A 24,818-nucleotide genomic window follows, 5' to 3' on the forward strand; every position below is an offset into this window, starting at 1 on the left:
CTGGTCTCACTTTTTCTCAGGCAGAACCCAAGTTAGGGGAAATGCATACTTGTCTTATAGTAAGTGAATTTGAAGAGTGTTATAACTCCTTTTTTGTTGCCTCCAGTTGCTAGGGCTCCATGCCAACACTATGAATTTCTGGTGACCATTTTTTCCTGGTTTCTTATTTATTTTTTGTTTGTCTTTTGTTCTTGTTTGTTTGTTTTTCCTTTTTAAAAATTAATTTTTTTAATTTCTTTATTGGGGAATTAATGTTTTACATTCAACAGTAAATACAATAGTTTGTACATGCATAACATTCCCCAGTTTCCCATATAACAATACAACCCCCACTAGGTCCTCTATCATCCTTCATGGACCTGTATTCTCCCCACCCACCCACCCCAGAGTCTTTTACTTGGGTGCAATACGCCAATTCCATTTCAGGTTCTACTTGTGTTTTCTTTTCTGATCTTGTTTTTCAACTTCTGCCTGAGAGTGAGATCATCCCATATTCATCCTTCTGTTTCTGACTTATTTCACTCAACATGAATTTTTCTTTTTTTTTTTTTTAATTTAAGAAAGGATTAATTAACAAAACCATAGGGTAGGAGGGGTACAACTCCACACAATTCCCACCGCCCAATCTCCATATCCCACCACCTCCCCCGATAGCTTTCCCATTCTCTATCCTTCTGGGAGCATGGACCCAGGGTCATTGTGGGTTGCAGAAGGTAGAAGGTCTGGCTTCTGTAATTGCTTCCCCGCTGAACATGGGCGTTGACTGGTCGGTCCATATTCCCAGTCTGCCTCTCTCTTTCCTTAGTAGGGTGGGTCTCTGGGGAAGCTGAGCTACAGGACATATTGGTGGGGTCTTCAATCCAGGGAAGTCTGGCCAGCATCCTGATGACACCTGGAACCTGGTGACTGAAAAGAGAGTTAACATACAAAGCCAAACAAATTGTTGAGCAATCATGGACCAAAGCTTGGAAAAGTGGAGAGGAAGTATTAGGGAGGTACTCACTGCAAACTCTAGTGTACTTCTGCTTTCTTACTTTGGTGCCATACTCCAAACTCAGTCAATTTCTGCTTTGCGTTTCTACTTCTTTTTTTTTTTTTTTTTACATGCATAACATTCCCCAGATTCCCATTTAACAATACAACCCCTACTATTTCATTCATCATTTTTCATGGACCTGTATTCTCCCCACCCACCCACCCACCCACCCCAGAGTCTTTTACTTTGGTGTAATACTCCAATTCCATTTCAGGTTCAACTTGTGTTTTCTTTTCTAATCTTGTTTTTCAACTTCGGCCTGAGAGTGAGATCATCCTGTTCAACATAAATTTTTCAAGGTCCATCCAAGATGGGCTGAAAACAGTGAAGTCACCATTTTTTTTACAGCTGAGTAGTATTCCATTGTGTATATAGACCACAACTTGTTCAGCCACTCATCTGTTGTTGGACACCTGGGTTGCTTCCAGGTTTGGGCTATTACAAATTGTGCTGCCAAGAACATATGTGTACACAGATCTTTTTGGATGGATGTGTTGGGTTCCTTAGGATATATCCCCAGGAGAGGAATTGCAGGGTCATAGGGTAGGTCCATTTCTAGCCTTCTGAGAGTTCTCCAGACTGTTCTTCACAGAGGTTGGACCAATTTGCATTCCCACCAGCAGTGTAGGAGGGTTCCTTTGACCCCACACCCTCTCCAGCATTTGCCGCTGTTACCTTTTCTGATGTATTACATTCTCACAGGAGTGAAGTGATATCTCATTGTTGTCTTTATTTCATTTCTCTGACAATCAGAGACTTGGAGCATTTTTTCATGTGTTTCTTGGCCTTTTGGATCTCTTCTGTGGTGAATATTCTGTCCAAGCCCTCCCCCCATTTTTGGATGGGGTTATTTGTTGTCTTCTTGTTGAGTTTGGCAAGCTCTTTATTATTTTTTAAAATTTATTTCTTTATTGGGGAATTGATGTTTTACATTCAACAGTAAATAAAATGGTTTGTACATGCATAACATTCTCCAGTTTCCCATTTAACAGTACAACCCCCACATGTCATTTATCATCCTTCTGGCAAGCTCTTTATATATGTTGGTTATTAAACTCTTATCTGATGTATGGCATGTAAAGATCTTCTCCCATTCTGTGAGGGGTCTCTTGGTTTGGGTAGTGGTTTCTTTTGCTGTGAAGAAGCTTTTTAATTTGATGTAGTCCCATAGGTTTATACTTGCCTTAGTCTTCTTTGTAATTGGATTTGTTTCATTGAAGATGTCTTTAAAATTTATGTGGAACCAAAGTAAAAGACTCTGGGGTGGGTGGGTGGGGAGAATACACATCCATGAAGGATGATAAATGACATAGTGGGGGTTGTATTGTTAAATGGGAAACTGGGGCATGTTATGCATGTACAAACTATTGTATTTACTGTTGAATGTAAAACATTAATTCTCCAATAAAGAAAAAAAGTTAAATAAATAAAATTTATGCAGAAAAGACTTCTGCCAATATTTTCCTCTAAGTATCTGATAGTTTCTGGTCTAACATCCAAGTCCTTGATCTACTTGGAATTTACTTTTGTATTTGGTGAAATACAGTGGTTCAGTTTCATTCTTCTGCATGTTTCAACCCATTGTTTCCAACACCATTTGTTGAAGAGACTCTGCTTTCGCCATTTAATAGTCTGGGCACCTTTGTCAAAGATTAGATGTCCAATTGTTTGTTTTAATGAGATAGGACAGAGAGAAATTCAGAGAGAACGGGAGACAGAGAGAGGGAGAGAAAGATAAAAAACATACCCTCTTCACCACTTGTGAAGTGTTCTCCTGCAGGTAGGGAGCAGGGGCCTCAAACCCTGGTCCATGATATAGTACTTTGTGCGCTTAACCGGGTGCACCACTGTCTGCCCCCTAGAACTCTTCTTTCTACCTATGCTGTATTCCTTTGACATCAGCCTCTGTCACTGTCACCAGGAAGGCTTTGCTAAGTGGCTCGATTATGCATGGCTTTGTGCTAGACATTGTCCGGAACATACACAGTAAACAGAAAACAGAATAAAATAACTGCAGATATCTTGTGTTTGGGTGCCACATGTGGGTAGTTACAGGGAGATGAGGGAAGTGAGATGGAGAAAAGGTGTGGGTGGTCCCACATGGGAGCCAATTAGGGTGAGAAGAAATTGTCATCTCTCCTGTGATCAGCCCAGGAAGCAGTGCGGCTTTCACTTTTGTCTTCTGCCTGAAGTCCAGGAGGCTGGTAGGGATTCTACACTAAAAAAAAGAAAAAGAAAAAGAAAACCACCACTCCATCCCATCTCAGTTTGCTGAAATAGAATAGGAGCTGTGAAACAGACTAGTTCTCCAGATTTCTCAAGTCTCCCCAGGAGCAGAGTTGGGGGTGTGTGGGGGATAGAGTTGGGGGTAGGGTTGATCTACTGTGGTTCTTGACAGGCAGCCTAAGTTATAAGCACAAACTTAAATGTCTTCAGGGCCTGACAAGGGAGGGCTGGCAGGGTAGCTGCTTGGATAATGCTCTTGCTTTGTCGTAGGCACAACTTAAGTTTGGGGCCGGTCACCACCACACTGAGACAAGCTTCCCTGCTGTGTTGTCTTTCTCTATCTTTGTCTCTGTTTCTGTCTCTGTCTTTCTAGATGAAAAAGTCAGCCTGAAGCAGTGAAGCCTTGACGATTAAAATAAAATAAAATAAAATTGGTAGGGATCAGAATAAACTGGATAACATTTGCCCTGTATTTGTTTGTTTTTTCTTTTTGCCTCTAGGGTGCCTGCACTATGAATCCACTGCTCCTGGAGGCCATTTTTTCCATTTTGTTGCCGATGTTATTATTGTTATTGCTGTTGTTTTTGTTGGATAAGACAGAGAGAAACAGAGAGGAGAGGAAGACAGAGAAGGGGAGAGAAAGACAGACACCTGCAGACCTGCTTCACCACCTGTGAAGCGACTCCCCTGCAGGTAGGGAGCCTTGACACTTCATGCCAGGTGTGCTTAATCTGCTGCGCTACTGCCCAACCCCACTCTGTTTGTTTTCTTAATGAGTGAAATTAAGACCAGAGTCCTACTCCAGCTTGTGTGGCGTTGGGGATTGAGCCAGGTACCTCATGCATGCAGATCTTGTGTCCTCCCTGCTAAGCTCTGTCCCCAGCTAAAGCACTTGTTCTATTTGAAGGGGGGTAGGTACTACTCAGCTCCTGCAGGAAGGCTGACTGGGGCCTTTCTGTCATTTTAAGCCAGCAATCTGGGCTTTCATACCATAGCTTCCAGTTTGTAAATGCTGACAACTAATCCCCATTAAAAAAAAAAAAAAACAACAACAATGTGTGGACCAAACAAAAGGCATCTGCAAGCCCCTGCCTCTCTCTTGGGCTTGGTGCACAACCACAGCTGGAGGTGGAATTTTTGCAGTAACAACTGTCCACAGTAGAGAGCCAGGCCAGCCTGGGGCATCTGAAACCCACAGAGAAATGAACCCTTGTGAAAAGTGTTGTTTAGAGGTGAGGTAAATCTCAATTTGGTTCAACATAAGCTTGGTTTAGCACAGCAATTATCAATGATTTTTCCCCTCTGCAAGTTATTTACACCATCACACAGTGGAATAATAGAGAAAATCATACATATACTGGTGGAAAACTCCACTTTTCTGACTTTTTGGAGATTCAAATATGTTAATCTCCTTCACCCCCTAACTAAGAAATTATTATTTTTTTTAGTATGAAGTAGACTTGGTTTTACACTGGGCCTTGCTAGTTTCCTAACCATGTCCAGAAGCAGCTTTATTCTTGGAGAAGTGGAAGTGCAGGGAAGATGATGATGGCCAAGTAAAGGCTATGGGAACTGAATTAACCATGAAGTGAGCACATTACCTAAAGCTTTGGGTAGCTCCAAAATCCTGGGCCCCTCTATTCTGCACTGGCACCTGTTGTGGGCAGAAGAGGGTAAAGGGATGACTGGGGAGAGCAGGAATTACACTTCTTTGAGTTTCCTTAGAATATGAGACAATTGAGACAAGCCAAATCTTACCAAAGAGCCTTAGAAATCAAACTGAGTAGTCCGGGAAGTGGCGCAGTGATAAAGCTTTGGACTCTCAAGCATGAGGTCCTGAGTTTGATCCCCAGCAGCACATGTGCCAGAGTGATGTCTGATTCTTTCTCTCTCCTCCTGTCTTTCTCATAAATAAATAGAATCTTAAAAAAAAAAAAGAAATCAAACTGAAGGGGGGTTGGGCGGTAGCGCAACAGGTTAAGCACACATGGTGCAAAGCACAAGGACAACAACAAGGATCTCGATTCGAGCCCCCGGCTCCCCACCTGCAGGGGAGTCACTTCACAGGTGGTGAAGCAGGTCTGCAGGTGTCTGTCTTTGTCTTCTCTGTCTTCCCCGCCCCTCTCCATTTCTCTCTGTCCTATCCAACAACAATGACATCAACAACAACAATAATAATAACCACAACAATGTTAAAACAACAATGGCAACAAAAAGGGAAAAAATAGCCTCCAGGAGTAGTGGATTTGTGGTGCAGGCACCTAGCCCCAGCAATAACCCTAGAGGCAAAAAAAAAAAAAAAAGAAATTAAACTGAAGTGGCCAGCAAGATAGGTCAACTAGAATAGTGTAGGACTTGAATGCCTGAGGTCCCCGGTTTGATCCTCAGATATAGCAGGTGCCAGAATAACGTTCTGTCTCCTGTTTCTTTCTCTTTTTCATCTGGAACTTTCTTATGTGAAGTATTTTTTTTTGAAATATTTATTTATTTCCTTTTGTTGCCTTTGTTGTTTTATTGTTGTAGTAATTACTGTTGTTATTGATATCATTGTTGTTGGATAGGGCAGAGAGAAATGGAGAGAGGAGGGGAAGACAGAGGGGGGAGAGAAAGATAGACATCTGCAGACCTGCTTCACCGCCTGTGAAGCGACTCCCCTGCAGGTGGGGAACCGGGGCTCAAACCAGGATCCTTACACCAGTTCTTGCATTTTGCACTGCCTGCGCTTAACTCGCTGTGCTACCGCCTGACTCTTGTGAAGTATTTATTTTATTTTATTTTTTATAAAGATTTTATTTATTTATTAATGAGAAACATAGAAGGGGAGAGAAAGAGCCAGACATCACTCTGGTACATGTGCTGCCGGGGATTGAACTCAGGAACCTCATGCCTGAGAGTCAGATGCTTTATCCACTGCGCCACCTCCCGGACCACGAATTATTTTTTTTAATGGAAGTGAAGGGGTCTGGGCAATACGTCACCAGTAGAACAGATACACTACCATTCTTGTGTACTCAGGTTCGAGCCTCAGCAACATGAGAACACCATGCATGGCTCTGAAGGAAGCTCTTTAAATGATGTCTGAGATTAAAAGGGGGAAGAAAGTAAGACCCTGAGTTCCCTTTCTAGGACCAAAAAAAAAAAAAAGATAAATTTGCATTTTGCTTTATAAAAAGGTCATTAAAACTCTCATGTAACGACAACTACCAGGTTTCACTCATGTGTGGAATCTAGAGATCTGATTCACATAAACTTGCCAAAAAAAAAAAATCCAAACGAAATAGAAGCAAGCAAAATCTAAGACTTGTGAGAACTGTGGTAGTTATCTTTGGGAGGGGGAACAGGTGTTGGTGCACACGGTTAAGCACACACATTACAGTGCACAAGGACCCAGATTCAAGTCCCTGGTCCCCATCTGCAGAGGGAAAGCTTTACAAGTGGTGAAGCAGGGCTGCAGGTGTCTCTCTCTCCCCCTCTTTGTCTCTCTCCCTCCCCTCTCAATTTCTCTTTGTCTGTATCACTCTTTTTAATTATTAATTAAGGGGGCTGGGTGGTGGCACACCTGATTAAGTGCTCACATTATAGTACACAAGGACCCAGGTTCAGGCCCCTGGTCCCCACCTGTAAAGCTTTACAAGTGGTGAAGCAGAGCTGCAGGTGTCTCTGTTTCTCTCCCTATTTTCCTCTCCTTTCTCAATTTCTGTCTCTACCCAAAATAAATAAATACATAAATAAATTAATTTAAATTGTTACTTAAGATATTTACTTAGGATAGAGACAGAAGTTGAGAAGGAAGGGGAATATAGAGAAAAAGAGATCAGCAGCACTGTTTCACCACTTGTGAAGCTACCCCCCTGTAGATGGAGACAGGAGACTTGAATTCAGGTCCTTGCACACTGTAGTATGTACACTCAACCATTGCCTGGACCCCTGCATCAACCTCTTAATCCTCACAGCAACCTTCTGAAGTAGGAACATAGTTGTTGAGTAAGTGGTCATACAATAGGGACACAGTCAGCATGAGAAGCCAGGTATGTCAGTCTCCAGAGATTTTGCTACAGTCCACCTCCACAGGCATCCAGTCATGCTCCAAGAACTAGTTCCCCAGAGAAAAATCTTCCTTCCTACTCAGTTATCTGTGGATGGAAAGTAGAAGTCATAAATGCCAAGAATCAGCTGTTCCAGTCACTGTAGGAGGAAAGAAGAAGGAATTCCCTTCACTGAAACAAGACAGACTGAAAATTGCCTAGAGTCTCAGAATGTGCTGAAATACCACTATCTCCAAGGCTCAGGTAGGATGCAGTCCTCCCATAGCACCTGCCTCTCTAGCCCTGCGCATTAGCATCTCCTTGCCATTCCCCAGAGCAGCTCACTGGGCCCCGGCCTTCCAGGCTAATGAAAGCTGCTTAGCAACGGAAAGAGGTTCATAAAGCTCTGGTGTTGTTCCCAGCTCTAGACTCCACCCCCGTCTGTCTTTCATTACAGCTCATCCTCATCCAGAAGCAACCCTCAGATTGAGCAATCTGCACAGAAAGAAGAGAGGGATGGCATCTAGGAATGAGGGGCACCTTGGTGCTCAGTCAGAATAGAGCACACAGAAATACTGTGCAGACGGACACTCACAGACACTCACAGATCCCTATGCTGGCCAGGGATCAGGCTCCTCAAGAAGCCTACCTAAAAGGACAGGCTAGGGGCTGTGGGTATCTAGGTATTGGTCCTCATGGAGACATAGCTCAGCCCACCAAATAGCAGACTTGTGGTCTCCAGCAACACTCTGAGAGACAGTGAGTCTGTTAGCATGGCGAAGTTGGCACTGACCTGACTCCCTGGGACGCCACTGTGAGCACCATGCCTGCATCTCCCATGAGGCAAGGAAGCTTGTGTAGGATGTGATTGGAACATGTGTCCGGAACATCATTGCCCTCATCTGCCTGGTTCTAGAATACCAGATCAGAGCTGTTTCCTCCCGCTGAAAAATCTGGATGAGGGGGGCCAGGTGATGGCGCACCTGGTTGAGCACATATGTTATAATGCACAAGGACCCGGGTTTGAGACCCTGGTTCCCACCTGCAAGGGCAAACCTTCACAAGTAGTGAAGCAATGCTGTAGATGTCTCTCTCCCTCACTATCTCACCCTTACTGTGAGTGTCTGGCTGTCTATACAATAAATAAATATAGGTAAAAATATCAAAGAAAGAAAAATCTGGAGCTCGGGCAGTAGTACAGTGGGTTAAGCACACATGGCACAAAGCACAAGGACTGGCTTAAGAATCCCAGTTCAAGCTATCAGGGGAGGGGGTGGGATATGGAGATTGGGTGGTGGGAATTGTGTGGAGTTGTACCCCTCCTACCCTATGGTTTTGTTAATTAATCCTTTCTTAAATAAAAAAAAATTAAAAAAAAAAAGAATTCCAGTTCAATCCCCCGGCTCCCCACCTTCAGGGGGTCGCTTCACAAGGGTGAAGCAGGTCTGCAGGTGTCTGTCTTTCTCTCCCCCCTCTGTCTTCTTGTCCTCTCTCGATTTCTCTCTGTCCTATCCAGCAATGACAACAATAACAACAACGATAATAATAACAACAATAAACAACAAGGATAATAAAAGGGAAAAAATAGCTTCCAGGAGCAGTGAATTTGTAGTGCAGGCACTGAGCCCCAGTGGTGATAACCCTGGAGGCAAAAAAAAAAAAATCTGGATGGGCAAATTGCTTTCTTGTTTTTAGGATATTGAACATGGTTGAATGCCTCCCCCCAGAGCTGAAGTAAACAACCAGCATCACCAGTGCAAGCCTAGAAAAAAATGTACCCTAGTAACCATAGAAATGTGCATTCTGAGTCAAGGCAGACGCTACAAATCTATAGGTGGAAATAATTGTCCAGAGAGATGGGGAGAAGAGAGGCAGATGATGCTAGGCCTCTCTTATTTGCTCCTCCCACCTCATCTCAGACAGCTGAAACGTTGATATCCTCCACGGTCAGTTAGAGCCACTGCTTAATAAAGAGGCAGCCCAGGGAGTCCGGTGGTAGTGCAGCGGATTAAGCGCAGGTGGTGCAAAGGATCCCAGTTCAAGTCCCCGGCTCCCCACCTGCAGGGGAGTCGCTTCACAAGCGGTGAAGCAGGTCTGCAGGTGTCTTTTTCTCCCCCTATCTTCCCCTCCTCTCTCCATTTCTCCTTGTCCTATCCAATGACGACGACATCAATAACAACAACAATAATAACTACAACAATAAAACAACAAGGGCAACAAAAGGGAATAAATAAATAAAAGGGGCAGCCCATCCCACCAGTTCCTTTATCTCCAGAGAGTTTGCCCCTCACCTAGATGTCTTGGTTCCACCGTGCAAGGCATTCAGCTTTTAAAATTTCTACCCTGAGAACGAGGAGATATAGTCCATGTGGCAAAGCATGCCTTACCATTTGGGAGTCCCCAGGTTTGAGCCCCAGCACCACAAGGGAGCACCACGACACTGGAGGAAAGTCTACAGAGGTTAGAGGGTAGAACAATATTATAGTATCCCTCCCATCCACACTATCCCCAAATAAAAAGAATGAAAAATGATTCAGGAGTGGTAGAAATTACATGTGGTAGTTCCTGGCTCAGTCAAAAACAGTTATACCCTGGTGGGCCAGGGGAAATAGCTCAACTGATAGTGCGTAAGACTTCTCTGCCTGGAACTCTGGATTTGATCCAGATGTACTGCAGTGGTGCTCTGACTTCTCTGTCTCTTTCTCCCTCTTTCTCTCATGTGAAACCTTATGTTTCAGATGAAGTAAATGTTCAAATAGTCTACTCTGGCATCAGGAGAGGTGGCTCAGAGGGTAGAATAGAGACTTTGCAGACTTGAGGCCCTGGGTTTAATTCCCTGGTACTGCACATACCAGAGTGGTACTTTGGTGTCTCTCTCATATATATATTGACTGAAGAGACAGTGCAACTGGTAGAGCTGTGGACTTACGTGCTTAAGGTTTCGGATTTGATTCCTAGGACCATATATATACCAGACTGATGCTCTGCCTTCCCTCTCTCTCCCTGTCGCATGTGAAACCCTCTCATATGTAATAAGTAAAATGAATATTAAAAATGGTATTAATTTTGGACACAGAAAGAAATTGAGAGGGAAGAGGGAGATAAAGAGGGGCCGGGTGGTGGCGCACACCTGGTTGAGCACACATGTCACAATGCACAAGGACCTGGGTTCAAACCCCTGGTCCCCACCTGCAGGGGGAAAGCTTTGTGGGTGGTGAAGCAAGGGTACAGGTGTCTCTCTGTCTCTCTCCTTCCCTATGTCCCCCATTTCCTCTCTATTTATGGCTGTCTCTATCCAATAAATAAAGTTTAAAAAAACACTTAAAAAAAAAAGAGGGAGAAAGAAAGACACCTGCAGCCCTGCTTCAGCACTTGTGAACCTTCCCTCCTGTAGGTGGGGACTGGGGACTGGAACTGGGTCTTTGTGCAATGTAGCAATATGTGCACTCAACTGGGTGTGCCATTGCCCAGCCCATAGTTTAAAAAAAAATTAGGGGGCTGTGTGGTAGTGCAGTGGGTTAAGTGCACATGGCGCAAAGTGCAAGGAATGGTGTAAAGATCCCAGTTGGAGCCTCTGGCTCCCCACCTCAGGGGGTCACTTCACAAGCAGTGAAGCAGGTCTGCAGGTGTCTATCTTTCTCTCCACCTTTCTGTCTTCCAGTCCTCTCTAGATTTCTCTCTGTCCTATCCAGCAACAACAACAAGGGCAACGAAAATAGGGAAGATGGCGTCCAGGAGTGGTGGATTCGTGGTGTAGGCACCAAGCCCAAGAGACAACCCTGGAGGCAAAAAAAAAAAAAGGGGGGGAGGGAGTCGGGCGGTAGCACAGTGTGTTAAGCGCACGTCGAGCAAAGCGCAAGGACCGGCTTAAGGATCCCAGTTTGAGCCCCCGGCTCCCCACCTGCAGGGGAGTCACTTCACAAGCGGTAAAGCAGGTCTGTAGGTGTCTGTCTTTCTCTCCCCCTCTCTGTCTTCCCGTCCTCTCTCCATCTCTCTGTCCTATCCAACAACGACAGCGACAACAACAACAAAAGTAACAATGACGACGATAAACAACGAGGCTCCATCATAACTAGTCTTCCTTGGGATACCAACCTCGCCCTCACAGGTCTCCTGGCTGATGACTCTCCAAAGAGTGGAGTTCCAGGTGTGGCATACACAGGCCCCCTGTATGCAGCACTGGCTACTTCTGGGAAACCTGGGTGACTTAACATTTTTTAATATAATTTTTCATGGAAGGACCATTTTTTAAAATAAATATTTATTTATTCCCTTTTGTTGCCCTTGTTGTTTTATTGTTGTAGTTATTATTGATGTTGTCATTGTTGGATAGGACAGAGAGAAATGGAGAGAGGAGGGGAAGACAGAGAGGGGGAGAGAAAGATAGACACCTGCAGACCTGCTTCACCACCTGTGAAGGGACTCCCCTGCAGGTGGGGAGCCAGGGGCTCGAACCGGGATCATTACGCCAGTCCTTGCGCTTTGCGCCACCTGCCTGCGCTTAACCCGCTGCGCTACCGCCCGACTCCCAAGACTCAGTTTCGTCATCAGTCAAAAATGGAATTCCTCTTAGGACTTCTTTGAGAAGTAATTGTTAGCAATAGGTACTTAAAAACTGACTTGAAACAAAACAACATATAACGAAAGCAGGTCTTCTAATGTTTTATTCAACACAGGCCAGGACTGTCTTTTCTTATCAATGTTCTAACAAAAAGACAATATTTGAAGACCTGTTGTACATAAAAGCCCTGGCACAGGGCCTGGAGTGCAGGCCTTTGGTCTGTGTTAGTTCTTGACTCCTCACCCCTTTTGCAAAAATCCTGTTGGACAGTTAACTGGTGAGGGCTGTGACTTCTCAAGACCTCTCCTCTCCCTAGGAAGGGGAGGAGAGGATTCATTGTGGGGAGGATCACAGGCTGTCCTGGAGGAGAGTGGAGGTTCTGTTCTGGAAACAGGAATGGGAGTCAGGTTCACCAGGTTCACTATCATTCACCAAGTCGAACATGTGTCTTATTGTGAGCAAAGCCACGGTCTTGAGCCCCAGCATCATACAGGAGCACTGAGCACCACGGACAGCACAAGGGGACCGTTTTCTGGGCTTCTACACTCCTCTGAGAGGACAGAAATAGTGCTTTGCAGGGCCAGAGTGGCAGCAGGTGGCACCAGTTCTGCAGGGAGTCATGTGCCTCAGTGATGTGACTAATTGCCCGAATAATGAGTCATTAGCCTTCCCGCCCTCCCCAGGCGACTGCAAACACCACCAGGCTGGGAGCCTGGCAGAGGCAACTCCCATCCACTTGTACTCACCCACCCTCTCAGGCAGCCTCTGAGCACAGGCCTCGGGTTTTCTGGGGTGAGGTGAGGCATTCCTCAGCAATTACTGTAAGCAGGGGATATTGAGAGAAGCCCAAACATCACGCCCAGTCCCCCCTGCTCTTCCCACAGTCTTTAAGTTCCTTCTGTGAAACTCAGACAGTGTGCCAGGCAGTTGCCTAGGAGAGGAGAAATCCCTCTCAACTCTGTACTTACTAGTCAAAGAAAAAGCCCCTATGTCAGGTATTCTTACCCTAGTTCTGTGGGCTCCTTGACCAGAGATAGTTCAAACTGTATTTCTATTTCCATATTTCCACTGGGTTATTTCCCATACAGAATCAGCATGTGCAGTGGGAAATGTTATTTTAAGTAGTGGGCATGGCACACCTGATTGAGCACACGGTTCTTGCACTTTGCACCACGTGCGCTTAACCAAATGAATCTTTAAAAAAAAAAAATTATCGGGAGTTGGGTGGTAGTACAGTGGTTTACGCACAGGTGGCCCAAAGTGCAAGGACCGGCATAAGGATCCTGGTTCAAGCCCCCAGCTCCCCACCTGCAGGGGAGTCGCTTCACAAGCAGTGAAGCAGGTCTGCAGGTGTCTTTCTTTCTCTCCCCCTCTGTCTTCCCCTTCTCTCTTCATTTCTCTCTGTCCTAACCAACAATGACGACAACAATACTAACTACAATAATAAAACAACAAGGGCAACAAAAGGAAATAAATAAATATTTAAATTTTTTTATTATCTTTACTTATTGGATAGAAATAGTCGAGAGGGTAAGGGGAGAGGGAGAGAGAGAGAGAGAGAGAGAGAGAGACCTGCTTCACCACTCTTAAAGGTTTCCCCCTGCAGGTGGGGACAGGGGCCTTAAACCTGGGTCATTGTACAAAGTAATATGGACACTCAACCAAGTGTGCCACCACCCAGCTTCTAATAAAATAAATTAAAAAAAAAATGAGGGAGACGGGTGGTAGCGCAGCGGGTTAAGCGCAGGTGGCGCATAGCACAAGGACCGGCAGAAGGATACCAGTTGGAGACTCGGCTCCCCACCTGCAGGGGAGTCGCTTCACAGGCGGTGAAGCAGGTCTGCAGGTCTTTCTCTCCTCCTCTCTGTCTTCCCCTCCTCTCTGTCCTAGCCAACAACAATGACATCAATAATAATCACAACAATAAAACAACAAGGGCAACAAAAGGGAATAAATATAAAAAAATTAAAAACAAAAGATTTAAGAAAAAAATGAAAGGGGGGAGTCGGGTGATAGCACAGCGGATTAAGTGCACGTCAAGCAAAGCGCAAGGACCAGGTGTAAGGATCCCAGTTCGAACCCCAGGCTCCCCACCTGCAAGGGAGTCGCTTCACAAGCAGCGAAGCAGGTCTGCAGGTGTCTATCTTTCCCCCTCTCTGTCTTTCCCTCTCCATTTCTCTCTGTCCTGCCTAACAATGACAATATCAATAACAATAACAATAAAAAACCCAAACAAAAATGAAAGGGAATTGGGAACTTACTGAACTTCCTCACACAATGCTGGATCAAGTACATGTGATAATTCATGCAGGAGAATACCATGCAGCTCTGAAAAAGAATGCGGATGCTGTCTAGGAATTAATAATGGCCTCCAAAAGAAGATGCAAAGCAGTATGATTGTACAACATATTTCGATTACAGAAATAGGTGGGGTAAACAAATAATACAATTTTTATTTTTCTATTTTTTATTTTTTAACATGTGTGTTTAATGAGAAGCACCATTTTCTTTTTTCTTTTTTGCCTACAGGGTTATTGCTAGTGCTCAGTGCCTGCACTACGAATCTACTGCTCCTGAAGGCTATTTTTTCCCCATTTTGTTGCCCTTGTTGTTACTGATGTTGCTGGATAGGACAGAGAGACGGAGAAGGATAGACACCTGCAGACCTGCTTCACCACTTGTGAAGTGACCCCCACTGCAAGTGGAGAGCCGGGGGTTCAAACCAGGATCCTTACGTCGGTCCTTGCTGCACCACGTGCACTTATCCCACTGCACTACCGCCTGAACCCCTCCCAATTTTTTTAACTCTTTTTTTTTTAGTTTTAGTTAATTTATTTCTTTATTGGGGAATTAATGTTTTACATTCAACAGTAAATACAATAGTTTGTACATGCATAACATTCCCCAGTTTCCCATTTAACAATACAACCCCCACTATGTCATTTATCATCCTTCATGGACCTGTATTCTCCCTACCCACCCACCCCAGAGTCTTTTACTTGGGTGCAATATGCCAATTCCATTTCAGGTTCTACTTGTGTTTTCTTTTCTGATCTTGTTTTTCAACTTCTGCCTGAGAGTGAGATCATCCCATATTCATCCTTCTGTTTCTGACTTATTTTACTCAACATGATTTTTTCAAGGTCCTTCCAAGATCGGCTGAAAATGGTGAAGTCACCATTTTTTACAGCTGAGTAGTATTCCATTGTGTATATAGACCACAACTTGCTCAGCCACTCATCTGTTGTTGGACACCTGGGTTGCTTCCAGGTTTGGGCTATTACAAATTGTGCTGCCAAGAACATATGTGTACACAGATCTTTTTGGATAGATGTGTTGGGTTCCTTAGGATATATCCCCAGGAGAGGAATTGCAGGGTCATAGGGTAGGTCCATTTCTAGCCTTCTGAGAGTTCTCCAGACTGTTCTCCACAGAGGTTGGACCAATTGACATTCCCACCAGCAGTGCAGGAGGGTTCCTTTGACCCCACACCCTCTCCAGCATTTGCTGCTGTTACCTTTTCTGATGTGTGACATTCTCACAGGAGTGAAGTGATATCTCATTGTTGTCTTTATTTGCATTTCTCTGACAATCAGAGACTTGGGGCATTTTTTCATGTGTTTCTTGGCCTTTTGGATCTCTTCTGTGGTGAATATTCTGTCCATGTCCTCCCCCATTTTTGGATGGGGTTATTTGTTGTCTTGTTGTTGAGTCTGGCAAGCTCTTTATATATGTTGGTTATTAAACTCTTGTCTGATATATGACATGTAAAGATCTTCTCCCATTCTGTGAGGGGTCTCTTGGTTTGGATAGTGGTTTCTTTTGCTGTGAAGAAGCTTTTTAATTTGATGTAGTCCCATAGGTTTATACTTGCCTTAGTCTTCTTTGTAATTGGATTCATTTCATTGAAAATGTCTTTAAAATTTATGTGGAAAAGAGTTCTGCCAATATTTTCCTCTAAGTATTTGATAGTTTGTGGTCTAACATCCAAGTCCTTGATCCACTTGGAATTTACTTTTGTATTTGGTGAAATACAGTGATTCAGTTTCATTCTGCTGCATGTTTCAACCCATTGTTTCCAACAGCATTTGTTGAAGAGACTCTGCTTTCCCCATGTAATAGTCTGGGCACCTTTGTCAAAGATTAGATGTCCATAGGTGTGGGGACAATTTTTATTTTATAGAAGTATACAAATTCTACGAGGATATACAAGAAACAAAAGAGGTAGTGGTACTTTTGTGGGAATTCAGTGGAGCAAAAGTGTGCTGGGGTCAGAAAGGGAGTGAAAATTTTCACTGTAAATCTCTTATTTAGTTTCAATGTTTGGACCAGGGAAAGTGTTACTCATTGAAAATAAAAGTGGCCTGGGAGGAGAGAAAGATAGACACCTGCAGACCTGCTTCACCACTTGTGAAGTGACTACCCTGCAGGTGGGGGGCTGGGTGCTCGAACCAGGATCCCTGTGCCAGTCCTTGCACTTCGCACCGTGTGCGCTTAACCCACTGCACTACCGCCTGGCCCCCTGATAAATCATTTTAAGTGCACCTGTGAAGTAAGGGGTGCATCTCTTTTTTAAAATTTTTATTTTTATTGAGAGAGATACAGAGAGAAAGATACACACAGAGAGACCAGAGCACTGCTCAGCTCTGGTTTATGATGGTGCTGCAGATTGAACCTGGAACTTTGGTGTCTTAGGTATGAAAGTCTTTTTGCATAACCATTATGCTGTCTCCCCAGCCCTAGGGGTACATCTCTTCTCACTTGTGCTCCCCCTTCACCCTCCATGAGCACATTTGGAAGAGATGAAAGGGGCTCAGGCCAAGATTTGGCATCATGGTTCCTCGTCCTGGTACTTAACTGCTATATGAGCATGATCAAACCCCTTCCTCTGTCTAGGCCTTTCCCTCCCCACTTATTAATTTATCAGCTTAGTCTCAATAATGGCTAAGTCCTTCTAAACCACCCCACCCCCATATATACAAACGAATGTTTGTAGAGTCTGTATATGTCGAGGGCAACTCCTCACCCTGCCCCACTGTGCCTTCTTTCCTTCAGAGTTTGTCTATGGTAAGCAGGGCCCAGAGGAAGTCAGCCCTGGCCCTGAAAACATGAATGAATGAAGGGAAGCCCTCCCAGCATGGAAACTAGAAATCTCTATAGCTTTCAGCTGCTGGGCTCATCAATAATTCAGAGACTGCTGTGGGGCCTGATCTCTGCAGTGGTTTCATCAATATTTTAGCTCCTTCTCCAGAGCCCTGTTCCTTAGCAACCACATCATCCATGCTCTCCAGGAGGGCTTTTGGGCTGTGTGCTCCTATCATCCTCTATCTGTAGGTGTTGTCCATGCTTGCTGTGGTGGTAAGAAAGCAGAATTGCCCATGCCAGCTGGAACTGGCAAGCTTGGTTCTCAACGCTCTAGTGGTGATGGAAGGCATGTATATAGCTCACCTGCAGAGAAAGAGACCCTGCATGCCATGTTACAGCTCTTGTAAGACTACCCAGCACGGGAACAAAGGATGAGGAGAGAGATCTAAAAGGAGGCCAGGGTATATCTCCCTGCCCTAAGATAACATCTCTCCATAGTGCTAGCACGGGTCCAGGCTTGGCCCTGTTCAGTTCTCCCCATAGATATGGGGAAGAGGAGGAAGAGTATTTTCTCTTTCGCAAGCTAATATTCGGTTCCCATTGTGACCCAGGTGCAGTGGAGGCATGCCTCTTGCATCAGCTGAGACGCCGTGCTGCTGGCTTTCTGCGTAGTGACAAGATGGCAGCCCTGTTTACCAAGGTGGGGAAGACATGCCCAGTGACTGGGGAGATTTGCCACAAGGTCCAAGAGCTGCAGCAAAAAGTAGAGGGCAGGTAAACCCTAGAGCAAAGCCTCCCACCCTCTTCTGTTCATTCCACTTGGCACTTGCTACTTCCCAAGTTGGCTTCCTGGGCCCCTTTTCCTGCAGAAGCTCTTGAGTCAGAGACCAGCCTAAGGGTTGGTGTTGGCCCCTTCCAGACACAAGGCCCTGTTCCCTCTCTTATACCTCACTTTCTGGTTGGTCCCCTTGAGTTTTCACCTGTGGCACCAAACCTGATTAGGCTATTGCCTCCACTCTCCTGATGCTTTTTCTGTCTTTTTAGGAAACCCTCAGCAGGCAGCCAAGAGGCCCTGAAGAGACAGAGCTCTGCCAGTGGGAGGACCCCAACCCTTAGCCCTCAGGCCTTGAAACACATATGGGTACGCACTGCACTCATCGAGAAAGTGCTGGACAAGATCGTGCAGTACTTGGTGGAGAACTGCAGGTGACCGACTGCCCTGTCCCCCAAGTACTCCCCCCATCATGCTTGATTGTTCTCACAACAGTCTATAGGCAATCCTCATGTCCCCAATAGCACCCCTAAGAATAGGCACCTCATAAAGCTCTCAGTTCTTCTTGGTGACTGACAAGAAGTTGATCTTTGTGGGCGCATGCCCTGGAATGAATCTGGGAGCCCCACCAGTCATCACCTTTCTCTCCCCCTGGCAGCAAGTACTACGAGAAGGAGGCGTTACTGGCGGACCCTGTGTTTGGCCCCATCTTGGCCTCTCTTCTAGGTGAGCTTGAAAGCAGAGAGACCTGCACTGGGGAAAAGGCAAGGGGTACCATCTCAGCTGCTGTCCCTGTCTCCACAGTGGGGCCCTGTGCCTTGGAGTACACCAAGCTCAAGACAGCTGATCACTACTGGACCGACCCCTCTGCTGATGAACTGGTCCAGAGGCACCGTATCCATGGTGCCCCTAATCGCCAGGACTCCCCTGCAAAGCGCCCAGCCCTAGGCGTAGGTGCCCTCTCTCTACCCCTTCCTTACACACACTCAGGTCAGGCCTTGAGGCCTGTAGGGAGGGGAGGTTACTCTCTATCCTTAACAGAGGATATGCCTTAGAGATGCTCCCAGGGTATGAACCACCAAGAACCCTCTCCCCACTTTGGTACTTGCATGACTGCCAGGAGTGCACAAGAGGTCCCTGCATGGAGAAAAAAGTCTGACTGAGTGCACAGTAGGGACCGGATGAACCCCTGAAGTTAGCTAGAGATGGTCAGCATGGAACCCAGGGTTCTCATTGTCCAAGGCTGATTTCCCAGCAGCCTGGGCTGAGCTGTGACTTTGCACAGATCCGGAAGCGGCACTCAAGTGGCAGCACGTCAGAGGACAGGCTAGCTACCTGTGCCCGGGAGTACGTGGAGTCCCTGCATCAGAACTCGAGGACAAGGCTGCTCTACGGCAAGAACAATGTGCTGGTGCAGCCGGTAGGAAGATCTAGCACCTACCCCTCCTCCCGGACACCCCAGGACCAGAATCTCCCTGCACTTCTGTGCCCTTTTTTAATCATTTGAATTTATTTATTGGATAGAGACAGTCAGAAATCGAGAGGGAAGGGGGAGATAGATAGAAAGACACCTGAAGCACTGCTTCACCACTTGCAAAGAAAGCTGTTCCCCTACAGGAGGGGACCAGGGGCTCAAACCTGTGACCTTATACATTATGACATATATGCCCAACCAGGTGCGCCACCACCCAGACCCTACATCTGTCCTTTTAACCATGGGGCTTCACTGTTTCATGCTCCTGCCTAAGCTGGCGGGAGCCAGGAATGGCATCTGCTCTGGCCAGCTGAGAGCTAGGCCATCCAGGGGACAGAATGGCAGCCAGCAGGCAGAATGAATGTCCAACTTGGCTCTGGCTGGCCCAGGAGCTGCTTGGTGTCCATGAGGTTAACAGGACAGAGCTAGTGGCACCAGGCCCATCAAGAAAAGAGATTTCTGCCTCTATGTGTAGTCATTCTCTGCTCCTGCCTGGTCCCAGTCTGGGACTCTGGGACTGCTACAGTGTGGGTCCCCCTCACCCCACCCCAAGAAAACATTGTCCATAGATCACCTCCTGAAATCTCCCAGTTTCTCATCCTGTCTTCTGTAGAAAGAGGACATGGAAGCTGTCCCTGGCTACCTCTCCCTGCACCAGTCTGCAGACAGCCTGACTCTGAAGTGGACCCCTAACCAACTCATGAATGGGACTCTTGGGGACTCTGAGCTGGAAAAAAGGTGAGATCTTTGGGACTCACTTCTAGAAGCCATGGAAGAGAATGGGTCTTTCCCTCAAGCAGAGAGAGCAGAAGTCCTATCTGCTTCAGGAGGCAACCCTCACTCCTTATCTGGATGCCAAGAATTAGAGGAGTTGGCTGATAGGGAGAGTCCCAGATTCCCTGAGATTGAGCCAGGCCTGCACATGACGTTTGCCCAAGCCAAGCTGTAGGTACTGAGACTGCCAGCCTGTGAGCAATGAAGACAGCACAGGGGGCTGGTGGTGGTCACATCTTTTTTTTTTTTTTTTTCCCTACCAGAGCACTTATCAGCTCTGATTTATGGTGCCATGGGTGATTGAACCTGGGACTTTACAGCCTCAGGCTTGAGAGTCTCTTTGCATAACCATTATGCTATTTACTCCCACCCACCTCTTTGGTACAGTCATTCTCCTTAGGGTATTTTTAATTACTTAATTTTGCCTCCAGGATTATCTTTGGGGCTCAGGGCTGAGGGGAGAGAGGATGTGGAGAGAGAAAGACAGAGAGACACCAGCAGACCTGTCTTACTGCTTGTGCTAGTGGAGTGTGGGGAGTGGCTCAAACCCAGATCCTTGAGCTTAGTGCGCTTAACCAGGTGCACCACTGCCCAACCCCCTCACCAGGGTATTTTCATGGGTGTTGGGGCTGAGATGTGAGAAAGATGAGATGGTGGGTCTTGGGATTAGACCCAGTGTCGCTAATCTGGTTCTTTTCCAGCGTTTACTGGGACTATGCTCTGGTTGTGCCCTTCAGCCAGATTGTCTGCATCCATTGCCACCAGCAAAGTGAGCCTCCCTTATCCTGGGCACTGGAGGGGGGAGGGGGCTGTCTTCTCCCAGCCTGTCAGACACCTGTCCTCCTCCCTCATTCCTGTGCTCCATCATTACCATCCTCTTACCCATCCTGGGGAACCTGGTGAACTAGACTGCAGTGATGGCTGGCCAGGAGGGGGTGTCTCTTGGAGGCCCTCACCTCACCGTCTACACTCACATCCTCCCAGAGAGTGGTGGCACACTCGTGCTGGTGAGCCAGGATGGCATCCAGAGGCCACCACTGCACTTCCCACAGGGGGGACACCTGCTGTCCTTTCTGTCATGCCTGGAGAATGGGCTTCTGCCTCGAGGGCAGCTTGAGCCCCCACTCTGGACCCAGCAGGGAAAGGTACTGTGTGCTTGGGGCCCTGGGTAAAGAGTTATGTGAGGGTGTTTTCTGGCCATTTCCCTCCTTTCCCCACTTGAAATTCTTAGGAGCAGCCTTGGGTGGTGCCTGGATGGGACTTCCTGTGCCATGGACAGGCTGACCACCCACCTCACCTTCCACAGGGGAAGGTGTTCCCCAAGCTCCGGAAGCGCAGCAGCATGCGGTCTGTGGACATGAAGGAGATGGGCCTGGGGCGGGCCACAGACTACGTGTTCCGGATCATTTACCCTGGCCACAGGCACGAACACAGTGAGTGTCCCAAATGTCATACCTGGAGCAGGAGAGAAAGACACTCAGAGAGGTAGGAGTGTGCAGTGTCACCCAGGAAGGGTGGCAGGCAGCCCACCCACAAGGCCAGGTCAAGATGAGAGGGTCATTTCTTAGCCTTTCACTGGACCCCCACCCCAATAATCCCTCTGAAAAGTTGCTTTTCTGCCTAGGTGTTTTTCTCTCCACTTCCTCACCCTTAGGATCTACATAGCAGATCCAAGTGTCACTGCACAGTATTCTCTTATTCATCCCTTGATATCCTGTACCAGGGGGACAAAACTTAGACTAGTGATAGGAGGTAAAAAACACTCTCAGGTTACCCTCAGCTGCATTCTGACTTCCACAAGGCAGCCTGGCTGTGGGCCCAGTGCTGCTCTGTGGAAGGTACAGAGTATCTACTGACCCCACCAGAACCACTAGCTCAGATCAGCTACTGATGAGAGGAACTTTCACTGAAAATAGAGGTATACATCTACTGAAGAGAGTGGGGACTTGGGGGTTCTCCTGGTCTTGCCCTGCCTGGATGCAGACCTCTCCTAAGCCTGAGGGAGGCTACCCTCTCTCTAGGTTATCTGTCGACACTGGAGTTCCCTTTCGGGGAGAGTGCTGTTGCTGCCCAAGAGTTGCTCTGAGTCAGACTTGATGGTCTGGGGGTGAGGTCAGGGAATTTGCCAGCCAGACCACCTGTTCCACTAAGCTTCCTCACATGTGCCAATAAGCTGTCAGTAAGTTGTATTAGCAGACAGATTACTCAGACTGCAGACACTTAGCCACAGCACAGATAAGTGTTGAGACACTTAGTCTCAGCAGCTTGGAGGACATAAGACAGAGGGAAGTCCCCTCCCCTTCCATATTAGGAGACATACCTTTTGCCAGAATGTGTTTGCAAACCTGGCATTTCATCTCAGGCTGTTGATCAGCTTAGATAACTCAGTTTGTACTTCCCGCTTTGTGTAGCAGTTTCCAATTCTAGTCACTTCATTTCAAGGCTCACTCCCCCTGAGGGTGACCAGGGTACCCAGCACCTGTGACAGAAGATGACTCAGGTTCCTCTGGAGAAGCTTTGGGGAGCCCTTGGAGGAGAAGGCTGCATTTGTAGTCTGAAGGGAGGAGTCTGGAGTAATCTTCAGGTTTCATCCATCCTGACCATGATGTGAACTGAAGAATGATTAGGATCTACCTGCCAGCAGTGATGTCCAGTTTCAGCCTGGGCCAGCGAGCTCCTGAGCTGCAGGCCTGCCCCAGTGGCCCCACCCTTCATTACCCTCAGACCCGCATCAGTTCTCTCTTGTTCTTCTAGTGACGGTCTCCTTTAGAGAGCAGAGGTTCTGAGGCAGCACCCATCCTCACTCTCTTCCATCCTCTCACAAGTGAATCACCAAAAAGACTGTCAGGTCCCCCTTCCTCTCTGCAAACCCTGCAAGACTCCATTTCCCTCCCCCAAAGGAGGGAGTTGGGGACCAGGGTCCTCACGCCTCTGCCTCTCTGCTATTCTCTTTGAGCAGTCACTATTAACTACCACCACCTAGCGGCCAGCCGAGCGGCCTCGGTGGACGATGATGAGGAAGAGGAGGATAAACTACACGCGATGCTCTCAATGATCTGCTCGCGGAACCTCACAGCTCCCAATCCGATGAAAGGTTTTTATTCCCGCCCCCCTCCTGACCCACCCCACCCCACCCCCACCCCCCTGGGCCCACCTGCCACCCACTGCAGGGGCTCTAATGGCAGTGTTGGCATTATGGGACTTAATACCCAGGGTGGTTCCCTTCTAACAGGAAGCCAGTTAGGTAGGAAACACTGACAAAAGGAGGGGATGGTACAAAGAGCAGGTGTCTAGGCTCTCTGCTGAGTCTGTAAGGGAAGGGCTTCATGCCTAAGAGGGAAGACCCAACCATAGGAAGGTGAATCATATTGTCTCTTGGGAGACCTGAGTAGCTCTCTAAGCCCCATTTCCACTCCTGGGAGTATGCCAACAAACCCAGGCAGTGTTTTTGCTGAAACAGGACAAAAGTACCAGGCCCCTCCTGGGCAAGAGTAGGCTGCTGTGGGTCAGGTGAAGAGTTGGGGCACCATGGAAATAGACCCATGGCTCAGTTTCCCCAAGAAGTTGCTACCTGTCTTTCTTAGCACAGATAAGCTGGTGGAGAGGGAACCTCATTCTGGAGAGTAATCAGCCAGGGAATCTGTGAGGGATAGACTGGAACTCTCAAGGAGAGACCTGCTATGAAGGGACAGTTTACAGTTTAGAGAAGCCCCCCTCCCACACCATGTTGACACCGTAGAATGAATTTCTTCTCCACTTTCCCTGACTCTGCAGAAAATGTATAAGAATATGTCCAACACTTTCCCTACACTTCTACAAAGTTCTGCCAAAGAACCTATTTCCTTAGTCCAGCCACCAGACCAATAATAATTTCCCCTGTCCCCAGGCAACCAAATCTGTGACCTAGAACATCCCTACCTACCACACGCTCAGCACAACCCAGCCATCTGCCTGTTTAACCCATCACACACCTGCCCTCATGTCTGCCCTCCCTCTCGCCCCTACTAGTAGGAGCCTATAGGCCAGGCACAGGTTGGAACACCAGGGGGCCTAGTTTATTGCCTGCCTTCTGGTTCCTTGCAAATCTGGATTGGGTACAAATGCTTACTTATAGGTTGACATTGAGCAGTGTGGGAAGGCTGAGTCTGAGGAGGGCCAATGAGAGCCCCTTCTTAGACTCCCCCCCAAACTAGTTAGGCTTGAGAGAGGGGCCAAGAGCCCCTCTCTTGGCTGACTTGGCAATAGCAAGTCTGTCCCTGATTCGTGTTAGAGCTCAGGCCTGTAGGATCAGAGAAATCTGCATACAGTCCCCCAGCACCTAAGCATCTACATGAAACTCAGGGCCCGGACCAACCCAATATCAGCCTCTGAGTCCTCAGTACTTAGACAAGTGGAGGAGGCATGAGAGCAGATTCAGCTGGTAGCTGGAAATATGATGTGGGAGCCCCCACTTCCCACTCCAGTCCATAATGACAACACTGTTGAGTCCGTTCTGCTAGCCATTGCTTTCCAGGCCTGCAACATGCTTGACTTGTGCATGTGAATCAAGTGGCGGGTGTCCAGACTCCTCTCCTTCCCCACCCCCCTTTTCCTGCTGCCTCCCCACAGAGCAGAGATGCTGTTCACTCTAATTCTGCTCCAGGTCAGGCACCTTTCACTCGGAGTCTTAGGAGCTGTGGGGTTCAACCACCCTGATTGATTTTGCTTCAAACTTTCCTCCTGCTCAGAGGAGAGAGTCAGAGTCGAAGCTGGCCCAGCAGAAACCCTTGTCTAGCTAGCCTGCTGCCCTAGCAGAAGCCTTGCTCAGCTTGCTGCCCCCTTACCTAGTCACTTCACACCTCCAGCTGTCTGCACTGGGTTAATTC

General features: G+C 47.0%; 1 protein-coding gene across 2 annotated transcripts in view; it reads left to right on the plus strand.

Annotated features, from left to right (window-relative positions):
- The window catches only part of SGSM2 (small G protein signaling modulator 2), a 52,610-nt gene that overhangs the window by 16,369 nt on the left and 11,423 nt on the right, over positions 1-24,818 (plus strand). Inside the window, exons 3-12 of one of the 2 annotated variants that reach the window (XM_016186986.2) lie at positions 17,545-17,707; positions 17,978-18,139; positions 18,364-18,431; positions 18,510-18,655; positions 18,991-19,125; positions 19,793-19,917; positions 20,655-20,722; positions 20,938-21,098; positions 21,260-21,386; positions 22,913-23,047. In XM_016186986.2, coding sequence (XP_016042472.1) covers positions 17,545-17,707; positions 17,978-18,139; positions 18,364-18,431; positions 18,510-18,655; positions 18,991-19,125; positions 19,793-19,917; positions 20,655-20,722; positions 20,938-21,098; positions 21,260-21,386; positions 22,913-23,047 — 1,290 coding nt within the window. The remainder of the gene's footprint in view (positions 1-17,544; positions 17,708-17,977; positions 18,140-18,363; positions 18,432-18,509; positions 18,656-18,990; positions 19,126-19,792; positions 19,918-20,654; positions 20,723-20,937; positions 21,099-21,259; positions 21,387-22,912; positions 23,048-24,818) is intronic. The other variant, XM_007520390.3, reaches the window with a different exon arrangement.

Source organism: Erinaceus europaeus, chromosome 12 (assembly GCF_950295315.1).
Source record: "Erinaceus europaeus chromosome 12, mEriEur2.1, whole genome shotgun sequence".
Taxonomy (NCBI): domain Eukaryota; kingdom Metazoa; phylum Chordata; class Mammalia; order Eulipotyphla; family Erinaceidae; genus Erinaceus; species Erinaceus europaeus.